The sequence below is a fragment of the Rutilus rutilus genome (genome assembly GCF_951802725.1).
Source record: "Rutilus rutilus genome assembly, chromosome: 21".
NCBI classification, from domain to species: Eukaryota; Metazoa; Chordata; class Actinopteri; order Cypriniformes; family Leuciscidae; genus Rutilus; species Rutilus rutilus.
This window is the reverse complement of record NC_140226.1, coordinates 32,171,628-32,183,877: the sequence shown is the minus strand read 5'-3', so window position 1 is coordinate 32,183,877 and position 12,250 is coordinate 32,171,628. Positions and strand designations below refer to the sequence as shown.

At 39.8% G+C, this 12,250-nt stretch overlaps 1 protein-coding gene across 4 annotated transcripts; it reads right to left on the bottom strand.

The window, feature by feature from the left end:
* Positions 1-1,309: 1,309 nt before the first annotated feature.
* Positions 1,310-11,635, bottom strand: fosl2 (FOS like 2, AP-1 transcription factor subunit). Of its 4 annotated transcripts, none has more exons than XM_084393838.1 (5): positions 11,435-11,635; positions 11,007-11,222; positions 7,185-7,439; positions 5,937-6,044; positions 1,310-3,226 (listed from the first exon to the last, which is right to left on the bottom strand). In XM_084393838.1, the coding sequence occupies exons 2-5, from the start codon at positions 11,106-11,108 to the stop codon at positions 2,681-2,683; spliced, it is 1,011 nt and encodes a 336-aa protein (XP_084249964.1). In that variant the 5' UTR covers positions 11,109-11,222; positions 11,435-11,635; the 3' UTR covers positions 1,310-2,680. The 4 variants fall into 4 exon arrangements, with proteins under 4 accessions (XP_084249964.1, XP_084249966.1, XP_084249963.1 ...); XM_084393840.1 differs by having other exon boundaries at positions 11,007-11,099; positions 11,435-11,617; XM_084393837.1 differs by having other exon boundaries at positions 5,937-6,056; positions 11,435-11,601.
* Positions 11,636-12,250: the final 615 nt, after the last annotated feature.

The window sequence follows — 12,250 nt, the reverse complement described above, 5'->3', positions numbered from 1 at the left end:
TAAGATTGATAAAATTAACATTTTTAGTTATGGTTACTGTAATCTATCTCTATCTGATGTTCTACCAGTAAACTATTTTATTTTATTTTATTTTATTTTATTTTATTTTCAAGTGTTCAAGTAATTTTAGCAGTGAGTCATGAAGCTGAGAATTATTTGAGAAAGCGTATTAAAGCGATATATCTGAAATGAGAAAATATTATATATTTTTTTTATCACAATTGTTTATCATGATAGTTTATAATGTGCAATAATTCTGTACACAGAATACACATCTCCGATGTAAACCGATATATTTATTTCAAAATAAAAGATTTCCACACATACACATGAATTTGGCCTAAAGCTCAACACACAACTGCAAAACAGCCATCAAATGTTTTTAAATGGACTCGACTCTTACCAAAATCTCAAACTCGGCAAATCACTTTCAACCTCGTACATAATCAATACAAAACTTGATCAGGTGAAATGAGACAATGGGTCATCCATTCATAATAATAATGCAAGGTAATGAATGCACCTTTAACCAAAACATCAGTCTGGACATTTGAAATGTATGCGTATAGAGTGACTTTTCAAGTGAAATTAAACCCCCAAATTAGTATCCTAACATACACGTTTATTGATTCATTTATTTATTTATTTTACATAAAGTGCAGCTTGCTAAATCTTGATAACCGGAACTACAGCTAAAAGCATCGATGACCTATGAACAGGAAGTTCAAAACTGTACATACTGAATGTACATGCTTCATGTTTCCTTTACTTCTTCATCCCCATTTATGTATTTATCAAAACAAATATCATTGATGTCTTATATTGTCATTGACATAAAGCAAAACTGTCTATCAAAGTTAGGATGACTAAATCTGCATCTTTGATAATGTGCAGAAATGAGAGATGAATGAATAACTGATGCATAAAGCAGGTTCATTCAACCGCCTTGTGATTGGTTGAACACAGAAGCACCACATTGCAACAATGAGATATCCAACAAACCCAAAAACACTGTGCACAAATAAATAAATGCACAAGCAAAATACGACTATCCAAAAAATACCACTTTGGAAATGTTTTTATTATCATTATAATAAATTTAAATTACCAAAGGAACAAACACTGCTTTACATATTGCTGTTTTTGTAGGTTGTTTTCTGTCTTTCAACAGTTAAAGCAATAAAAAAGAGAGAAAATACAGACCGATAAGCAGGACATGTGCAGAAAGCTGTACAGATGGCTTGCTCAAAAATACACAGGGTTCAAAGACCGACAGAGAACAGTTTACAGCACACTGTCCATAAACATCTTTCTTTTTTTTTTCTTTTCTTTTTTTTTGGTATTAAATTGGTTTTTGCAACTAGAATCTCTCATTACTCGATTTAACAAACACTGAACTCGTCTCTTAGATCCTTGAAAGTTCCTGACATAAATAAGCAACAAAAGTCCTTCAAATAGAAGCCACATTTGTTTTTGTTTCCGTTCGCTGCGTTACTGTACAACAAAATACTCCCATTCACCTTCAGTTATTATCTGACCGAGGCAACCTCCAGTTCGCTCCTTTTCCCGAGGAATGTTTTTCAAAAAAAATATTGCGATTTGTATATTTTCTTCAGCGTCTGATGCATTTGCGTCAAACTTTCAATATCATTCTGCATTCCCCGTTTACTCCATCACTGTAAGGAATGGTGTCTTACTCGATTGTAATGTTGCTGACAAAGTGCATCTGTTCTCAAGTGCGGCAATCAAAGCCAGCCAGTGTTTCAGGGAGAAGTGCTCGTGTGGCTGATATCACTGATTCGCTTTAAACCTCACCCTGAAAAAAGGGCCAGTCGAGACATAAAAGTACATATTATAAAAGTAATACATAGTTTGCTCCTTTCTTTTCTTTTATTATTTGAAAACCACAGTGTGCGCCAATACAAAAGCGGTATTGCCATGTCAGGGTTAGAGGCAGAGCCTAATATGGCTGGAGTTTCCCTCATGTACACCGTTATATTCTGTGTGCAATTGCTTCTAGTAATGCTTGTATGGCTCACTCTGACACAGACAAAAAAAATCCCTGACAGTAGATTCGCTGATGCTATAAAGTTTTTTTTCTTTTTTTTTCTGTTTACTTTACATAACAAAAGCTATGTAAATTTGGCAAATTATCTTAGTGCTTGTGCCGCATATACAAAATAATCAACAAAGGTCAGCATTTTATTATACAGGATGGTTCTTTCGACACTCAGCAGTCAGGCTCATCCAGTGAACCCTAAATATTATAAACAGCAAGAGACAAAACACAATGGGACGATATTCACACGTCACAAGTACAAGGATAATGACGTTTTCAGGGCGTAGTGTCCAATGTCTGATTCTGTACCTATCAAGAATGCAATTTTCAAGCAATCCCCGTCTCTCATTAGTCAGGAAATATCAAGGTCTTCTGAACAGACGCGATCTTTCCTCCCGCTCTTTTCCTCTTCGTTACAAAACCTCACCACGAAAACAGCAAAGTGGAATTCGCACGTACATTTAAACGACGACAAACGACAACTCTCTTCTGAAACGTTTAAATTAAACGAGCAAATTAGCCCTTGAGGGTTCTCAGCTAGTTTGAGGGAGGAGTCCCGCTCAAACCCCTAGCCGAGCGCGCTCTGGAGATCCACGGGAACGAGGAAAGTCCAGTTGTCCTTCACAGCGCCAGCAGGGTGGGAGAGTTGAGCGAATCCGAGGACTGGTCGCCGCTGCTGCTGCTCCGCCGGTGGGCTTTGGAGCAGGACTCGGACGAGGGCGATGGGCTCTCGGGCTCCAGCATGCTGGGGTACGTGAAGATGAGGCTGGAGTGGTTCGGGGTGGACACCGGGGTGGAAGCGGCCACCACAGGAGTGTTCAGACTGTCTCCGTCAGAGCAATACATGCCACCGCCTAGACAGATGGGCTTGATGACTGAATGCTGGGTTTTTGCTTCATCCTCATCGTCGTCATCTTCCAAAGGCTCCTGTTTGACCACCACTGGGTTGAGGGCATGCATCGGGCCCCGGGGCCCCAGGTTGGAGCGCATGGTCAGAGGAAGGGGCGCACACTGCTGGGAGTGCAGGTTTTGATGGCGCTCTTCGAGGGGAAGTTTGCACACGGGGTTGTGGGCCACCAACATAAACTCCAACTTGTCCTTTTCCTTCTGCAGGGTCTCGATTTCTTTCTGCAGGTCGGCCTTCTCCTCCTCCAACTTCTCGGTTTCCTTGAATGAAAAAAAGAAATACAAAGAATGATTATGCTGCATTTTGCCTGATATTCTTTTGGCTTGTGATTGTCAGCAGGGTGTTTTTATGTAGTGGTGCTCTAGGTGGTTTCTAACTGCTTCCTAACCCTAGTCAAAAGACCCCTTCCCAAAATGTCTATATGATATTCAGGTCTTTAACGTAAACCTATACGAGGGCTGCGCCGGGGTTGCCAAGTATGTGGTTTTCCTGCATAATTGGGTTACTATTAAAGGGTTCCCACAAGTTGATTTTTCCCCCGCTGGTTAAAGGGTTAGTTCACCCAAAAATTTAAATTCTGACATTAATTTCTCACCCTCGTTCCAAATCTATTAGATTTTTGTTCATCTTCAGAACACAAATGAATATCTTTTTGATGAAATCTGAGAGATTTCTGTCCCTTCATTGACAGCTACACAACTACCACTTTGACACTTCAAATATTCATATAAACATTGATCACATAGACAGAAGCTCAACCGAACCTGCTTGACGCGCAAAAACAAACCTCATTGGTTCTTGCTGAAGCTCAAACGTGCTGCGTAACACGAGAATTGGACTAAACCGCTCAATTCATATGGATTATTTTTACGATCTCTTTATGAACTTTTTGAAGCGTCAAAGTGGTAGTTGCATAGCTGTCAATGGAGGGACAGAAAGCTCCCAGATTTCATAAAAAAAAAAAAAATCTTCATTAGTGTTCCAAAGATGAACAAAAGTCTATTGGGTTTGGAACGACAAGAGACAGAATTTTCATGTTTGGGTGAACTATCCCTTTAAAAGTTACTATCACTATGATAATAGTGGTTTTCATTTTCATCATACATAAAAGTGACTGTAAAATATGTATTTTAGGTATGTGAATGGCATATTTTGACTTTTAATATTCATTGGGTTATTTCTGATCGGCCATTAGGCTAGTTTTGTTACGCTGACATGGCAACCCTGTGCCGCACGTATAATGAAAATAAAACTGAAACCGCGATATGGCTTAGTGTAATTATTAAAGGTCCTATGACATGCTGCTTTTTGGATGCTTTTTGGTCCCCTAATACTGTATCTGAAGTCTCTTTCCCGAAATTCAGCCTTGGTGCAGAATTACAGCCACTACGAGCCAGTCCCACAATGAGCCTTCCTTAGGACGTGCCATTTCTGTGTCTGTAGCTTTAAATGCTAATGAGGAGGAGAGAGGCGGGGCAACGTGGAGGGTGGGGGTGTGGCCTTGACCAGCTAATGTTTACAGTGAGTGGATGTATGCAATGGCTCATAGACACACAGCTTTCCAGTTTGACCCAGAATCTGATCCGGATGGAGAAGCACCTGAAGAAGTTGCAACTCAGCGGCTACAGCAGGACGTTTCCGCTTTAGTTTAAAATATTGTGTCTGGATACAGTACTTCAGTTGGTTTGTTTATGTATGCATGTAGCTAACGCTAGCCTACGTTGTTGGCTTTTCATGATTGCTCTGATTTGCTATAGTTCTAAAGCTGTATTAGCATCTATATCAGTAATCTTTGTAGTTTAGAGAAGACTGTACGTTACTCTGGCGCATTTCCAGAGAAAATAAAATTAACCCACTGGTTCTTCAGAAACTCGGATGAAGGAACTAAAAAAATACTTTTGTGTTAATTTGTACATCCAAACACTGAGCAACTGTTTGCAAGCCGTGATGTCTCTCGAGGAAAAAACAATATCTTATATCTTATATATATATATAATTATCTGGGCGGGCAAAGCAGAGAAAGGGGAGGTAACCTTTCCCTGTATGACGACATATAGGGAAGATTCCAGATTGGCCCATCTGAGCTTTCGTTTTCTCAAAGTTGGAGCAGGATACCCAGGGCTTGGTTTACACCTATCGCCATGTCTAGCCACTGGGGGACCATAAGCAGGCTAGGGGAACTCATATTAATGTGAAATTTTCATGCCATGGGACCTTTAAATCGCGAACGTTTTTCAGATTGAACACTTTAGCACTATTAAAGGAACGCCCACCTATAAACACAAGCAAGCATTTCCGAAATAAATTTAAGCTGTTCACATGGACCGCTTGACACAAAACCCAGTGTTTCGAAACAACCGCCCAAGCCTGCAGAAAGTTCAAAGACTGATGTGACTAGACTGTCAAAAGATAAGCCTCATTAATTTGGCTATGAGGAAGAAGGAAACCAAAATGAAAGCAAATGCTAAATTTACAAAGAAAGAAACTCATTAGAAGAAAGGCTCTCGTTATTGTCACAGGAGATACAGTTCCTTATTTGGTGAGGAATGAAGAGAGTGGGGGAGGGGAAGAGGGAAAAAAATGCAGTGAGTGGGGTTTGATGGTTAGCTGCGGTTTCTTCCTCCAACAATATCAGATGTTTGCTTCCCTCCAACCCCCTGTAGCACATTCTTCCCTCGTGTTTCAGGTCTGACAGCCTGAGAGATGCCATTAGAAAGCTATGTAGTTCAATTACAGCGAGCATTGTCTGGGATTCGGGGCATTCCCAAGCCTTCCAGACAACACTGGTCTTCTGTGGTCGTAAACCGTGTCTTTTTAGGGTGTCTTCAGCTTTTAACCACTGAGAATTGCATGGAAATAAGTGCAATATTTGTGGGCATTTCATTTGGGGTGTTCGGTAAACATGTTTCCCCATTGTGCTAGTGAAGTTAGAAAATGCTTGTGTGTTTGTAAAGGCATTAGAAAACTCACCCCTTGCAGCATATCGGTCAGTTCTCGTCTGCGGTTCCGACATTTTGCCGCAGCTAGTTTGTTTCTTTCTCGCCTGACTCTCCGTTTTTCTTCTTCCTCTGGGGTGAGCTGCAGATAGAACTAGGAGTGAGATTTCCCAGTTGTTTGTCAGAAATCTTTGTGATGTAAAAAAAATCAATCCTTGCATCTCAGATAAACAGACATTTATTTATATAGCGCTTGAAGTCAGGGTGATTGGGACACTTTTTTGCCATTGAGATGACTTGGAAAAACTGTCCTAATCAACCTGAGTTCACCCTAAAGATTATTTCAAAGAAGCTTCACAGTAATAAACAAGAAAACAACATATTAATGTTGCAAAAGTATGAAACAAACTACATTTTAGCTGTAAAGCAGCTCCAAAAAGACAACAGTGTCATTATTCAATGATTTAATAGATGTTAAAAAAATTTGTTGGTAAACACTTTACAATAAGGTTCATTGGTTCACATTAGTTACTGAACTAAGAATAAACAATACTTCTTTTCAGCATCTGAATCTTAGTTAAATTCATTTCAACATTAACTAATATGTCATTAAAGCTACACTGTGTAGGATTTTCTCCCATCTAGCGGTGAAATTGTTCATGACTACCAATTGAATATTACTTTCTAGCCCCTCCCATTCCGAGGGCGTTTTAACTCCTACGGTGGCCGTGTTATTTCAAATCTGCCGGCAGTCGCGAGTAATCTCCCCCTCGCATTCGTCACGGTGTCACTGAGTGTAAAAACGCAAAAGGCAAAGCTTGAATTTCCAGGTATGTCCCTCTTTGGCACATGTATTTTCAAGATGGAGGCGCAACATGGCTGCCGCCATTCGAGCAACTCGCTCGTATGTATTCTAAATGGCAGATTCTACGCTTACGAGAATACTTGATTAGTTGGTAGAAGTAATTACTCATTAATTGGCACATATCATTTTGAAAAAACAAAGTGTTTTTTTACTAAGAATCAACTTAAAAAATTACACAGTGTAGTTTTAAGATCAAAGGTTGTATTATACATTAGTTAATGCACCGTGAACTAACATGAACAAACAATGAACAGTTGTATTTTTATTAACTACTAACATTAACAAAGATGAATAAATACTGTAACAAATGTATTGCTCATTGTTTGGTCATGTTAGTTAATGCATGTACTAATGAACCTTATTGTAAAGTGTTACCATAGTGTTTTTGTACTATAAGTTGAAAAGTGCAAGACAAACCTGCTCGTCTCGCTTGCGTCGACCTCGAGCGTCTCCGATGGAGCGGATGACCCCGGGCCGCGTGAGAGCCGTGTGTCCGAGGAGACTCGGGCCGCTGGACACAGACAGGCCGTACGGGTGAGGCCGAGAGTACGGGTTAGACATGGATGTGATCACTGTGGGCTGAACCATCCACTGCAGGTCCTGACTGGTGGTTATGGCATTAATCGTTGGAATAAAGGCACTGCTAGAGCCAGGCATGTCTACTCTGTACTTCTGTGGAGAAGAAAGAAAAGCATTAGGATTAAGCCATTCTTTTATGGTGATGTCACAACTGAAGTGCAAATATTTATGAAGAAACTGTGGATTAAGAAGACTTTCACCGTACATTAAACACACTGTGTGATTCATTTTTGGTCTTTGTTACTGCAGTCCCCCTAGCCACCCACTTTTTAGCCATCTTACAAATTCCCATCATCACAGACTAATGAATCATTGCGCGTGCCGCCTCGCTCTGCGCCCTCTTGACTGCTTGACCCCCAGAGCGACAGGGTGACACACTCACGGTGAATCATGGGAAAGCCCACAACCCTCCCTGACAGAAGCAGACCAGGCTTAAATAATAGCTGTGGTGATGCAACGGGCCACAGTATCACCGCTGTGTGGGCATTCAACAGATTTGTGTCGTTCAATAAATAAACCTCTAATTAGAAGTGCATACGACTTCTAAGAATACATCATTAATAAGAACATCTAAATAAAATGCTGAATGTTTTTTTTGTTTTGTTATTGCATGTCTTTAATGCAAACTGTCTTTTAACTTTTGAGGTTGTCTGTAAACTTAGAAATTAAAAATGTGCAAATATTAGATTAAGTTAAATAAAACCTCAGTATTAAACTTAAATTTGCCTTAACTTGAATTCCTACTGTTTTCATGCTGTTGGATGAACAGATTTCTATGCAACAATTTAAATTAGAGGCACAAGAATGAGTTTTTTGACTGCATTGTGTAATTATTTTGTATTTACCTATTGAACACAATTATAACTTACATATAAGAAACACTGGTAACACTTTATTTTAGGGTCACAAAAGTAGTTACAATAGTAACTATAAATTATGCATAATTACATGCAACTAACCCTAAACCAAATGAAGCCCTAACCCTAAGTACATGTAGTTGCTTAATATTACTCTGTATACATTAACATTAACATAATTTGAATTGCTAATTAACATTAATTACTATTACTAATATTAATGAATGCTCAGTTTTAAATAAAGTTAGAATGTTTCATATCAATTTAGAAACTTTTAACATCATTAAACTTTGTAAGGCTAGTCATTTTTGGAAATATTTGAACTCCTGATAGGCTATGTAAAATATGACAGCGATACTGAATGACTTACAAGCAAGCATTGGCCGAATATTCGATGGAAAAATACACACGAATGATATGATTTTAACATGTGTAGTCTGACAAATGCTGAATCAGGTTATGAGACTGCTCTTCTGTTCCCCTCAGCCGGGAAGCAGAACTGGGATCTCGTGCCAACACATTCCATCCTCCACATTCCATTCCATTCAACACATTTCTGGTGGGATTTTAACGGGAAACTGACTTCATGTTACAGATAGAGTTTACCGCAAATCATTTGGAGGCGAATGAATTACGGGAAATAACAGCGATCATTACGTGAATGAAAAACAAGCATTATTTTTACAGCTTAAAAGCTGAGATTCAGTGTTCGTAAAGTAGTATTTACACCGAAGGCGTAGTGTTGATTTAACATAGTAGTAGATAATCGTTTCCCACATCATATTGCGAAAGCCTCCACCAACTACCAGGAACTGACGCGTTTATTTCCCATTTCATCCATGACGAAGGACCGGGAAGATCCACATAAACACGTTGAATCATCCAATGTTGTGTGGAGAAGTAGCGCTTTATCTTCTCTTGAAATTCACCCGAATCCCTTCCACTTGATTTTCCCCGAAGGAGTCAAAAACTACACATGCTGGGATCGAAATGGGGCAGTTTATTCCACGAGTTTAAGCAGCAACCCTACAAGACAAGATGATGCTCGGGAATTTCTGACAGGAGCAAGTTAAACCTTCCAGATGTGATTAAAATACCAGCGTCTGGGGAACAAGCTGCCAAACTGACCCGGTACACAAGCTCTTATTCATTCCCTGAGAAGAACCAGATCGGGGAAAAGTGACCTAAAATACTTCATGAAGAAGAGATGCACTTCACTGGAAACATTATGTAGGCTATAATCCATTTTAATGCAACACTCTTGCATTAACTCGCAATACTCATCGAGGCTTTAGATAGTCTACCTAAGAATTAATCTAACAGTAACTGTAACCATAAACATGTAGCTAATTATTATAATAACAACTGTGATTAACATCTACGATAACATACAAATGATTATAAAGTGAGTTGCATGACATAAGGATACAATTTAGTATCATACAAGCTTTTTTTTTTTTTTTTTACTACTTTCTTTCAACATGGACCAATTTGTGAGTCAGTGAGTTTTTCTTTTTATGTCCATGCAGAAAGTCGCATAAATTCCATAAAAACATGCATTTATTGAAGTATAATTACTACTAAAGTAATCAAAAAGGCGCAACCCTTAGTCTCCTGCCATTGCATTTAATTCACCATATTTGTCAATTCTAGTCAGTTCATAAAAAAAGTATAAGCCCAAAGTTTGTGTAAAGCCCTTATGGTCATATATATAGGCTATAGAGAGAAAGAGATATTTTTTTTACGTTTGCCATGTAGCCTACTCGAAATCCGAATTGGCTTTCTTTTCTCCGTCCTAAACTTTACAGGTCAACTCCGGATAAATGAAAGGTATTTTCAGATAAACTAAATGGCAACTGCACATGTTCTGAAGGTTAGTGAAGTGCAAGCGCTATGTGGAAGTCCCGGAAGTGTGGCATTCTGCGGCCACTGCGCGCGCACTGACTCTCGTCTCCGTGGGTTTATTTCACATTACGCACGCCACCCACGCCACTGCTGCCCTTATCTGCCTAATTCCACGGAAACATAATGTTATGAGTGCCAACATGTGCGCTATCTTTCCAAAACGATAGATTGCAGGAAGCAAAAAAAGAAATCCCTTCTGGGAATCATTTATTAAGAGAGCGAGACGGATTCCTCTGAGAGGATTTTACGCGTTTTGCGCGTAGATGCGTATGTGTCCTCCATGCACTTTCTTTTCAAAATAATGATCAGATATGATTTTAAAACACAGCAATAAAAATGTGACACACACACACACACAGGTAGGATATACTTTTATAGGCTGCTTATAGGGCGCATAGCCCGACATGCAATAACCGAATGTCCGGTTTTTATGCAGAACACTTGTATTGCTTTTCAAAGCATGCACACAAGGCCACTGCATGATGAAAACGACAACCTGCAAGTCCTCGATATATAAAAAGTTTGGTCTCATTTTACATCGCAGTTTATGCATGACTTTAATCTGTGCGTGTTATTATTTTGCGGCGCTGCTTGTAATTACACACTGCTATGTTTACTGCAATAACATGAAGTATGTGTAATGTAGTGTGAGCACTGTAATGCAAAGAAGATAAGCTATTAAGTGCATATTGTTACACTGTAAAAAACGCTGTGTTGTTTCAACCCATGTTTGGGTCAAATATGGACAAACCCAACCGTCAAAAAATTAAACCAATGGTTGAAACAACCCAGTGTTTTTTTAGAGTGGGTTAGTTTGGGATTAATAATGATAACACGGTAGGCCTGGTCATGTAAACCCGTTGATGTGAGGTGTGTGTGGAGACGGAGACTCGGGCACCTGGTAGCTGGAGGCGGGGATGGGGCTGGTGTCCGGGTGCGCCGGTGAGCTGCTGCTGCCGCGGGAGGACGTGTCGTATGTCCCGGTGTAATCCTGGTACATGATCCAGGGAAACAGGAGGAAATTTCAGAAGCTTGGTAATGAATTCCCACACGATCAGTGTCTTCAGTGGCACAAAAAAACACTTCCAAACGAAGCGATTCCTTTTCACCTGATCTAAAAATGATATCCAAGATAGGCTACTTTAATGCTCGGTATGATAAATCCAGGCATAATATTCTAGTAGCCTATTAGAGAAGTTAGCGATCTCAAATTCTGTAGTCTCTTTAATAGTCCAAAAAATTGATGTTCCCGTGTAAAACTAATGTGTAATAATCATCGCTACTGAGATGTTCAGATGGAAAATGAAAAATCTGTGAAGCACCTACTTTTCTTCAGTGAACTCTTGCAGGTTTAGTCCTGTCCCCACAGCAGTGACTCAACGCAGGGATGAGTGTACCGCTCTGGACTTTGTTGAACTGATTTTGGCGACTAGGTGAACTTCAGTGCTACTTCTACAGGTCCCGTCAGTCGACAGATGACTCACTTCAATGGCTCTACTCTACTCCAATGCTCCGCTTATCAACGCCAACCTGCGTCTGCGCGTCACAGCCTTGTTAAGCCACAAAGCAAAATGGGGGTTTCGTAATGTATATTTTGGGTCATTATGCCAGACGTTACAATTCCCTGAAGAGCTTATGAAGTTTTAGGGCTTAAATATTCAATGAGAAATTTGATTTAGCAAAGGAGAAATTGTTTAAGGTCTTTTAATTTGTTTTAAACTTGATTGTTTGTAGCGGCCACCCCTATTCCACAGTTGGTTTCTACCATTGACGCATGTTTCCAAAAATGGGCAGTTGCGTCAGAGCACACGCGCATGGGTTTCCTTGGTAAAGGCACGGTAAAGACGCGTCAGGGATTCCCTCCCCTCTTTCCCCACCTTTAACTTTCACTGGGTGGTCTGTGGACACATGTATACGGTTCCTACGAGCACGGAACACGGCGAGAGCTTGCAGAGGTGCTCGTGGTTTCAGAAAGTGGCCGGATGTTGCTCTCTGAACCATAGGCTGTGCGAGCATGTTAGTGCAATTGCTTCATCGTGGAGTTTTTTTTTTTTTTTTTTGTAACACACTTTTTTTGGCAGTTCGAAATACAGATTCTTTAATTAATTCAATATTTTTGCATTTTTTCCTTGATAACAAATC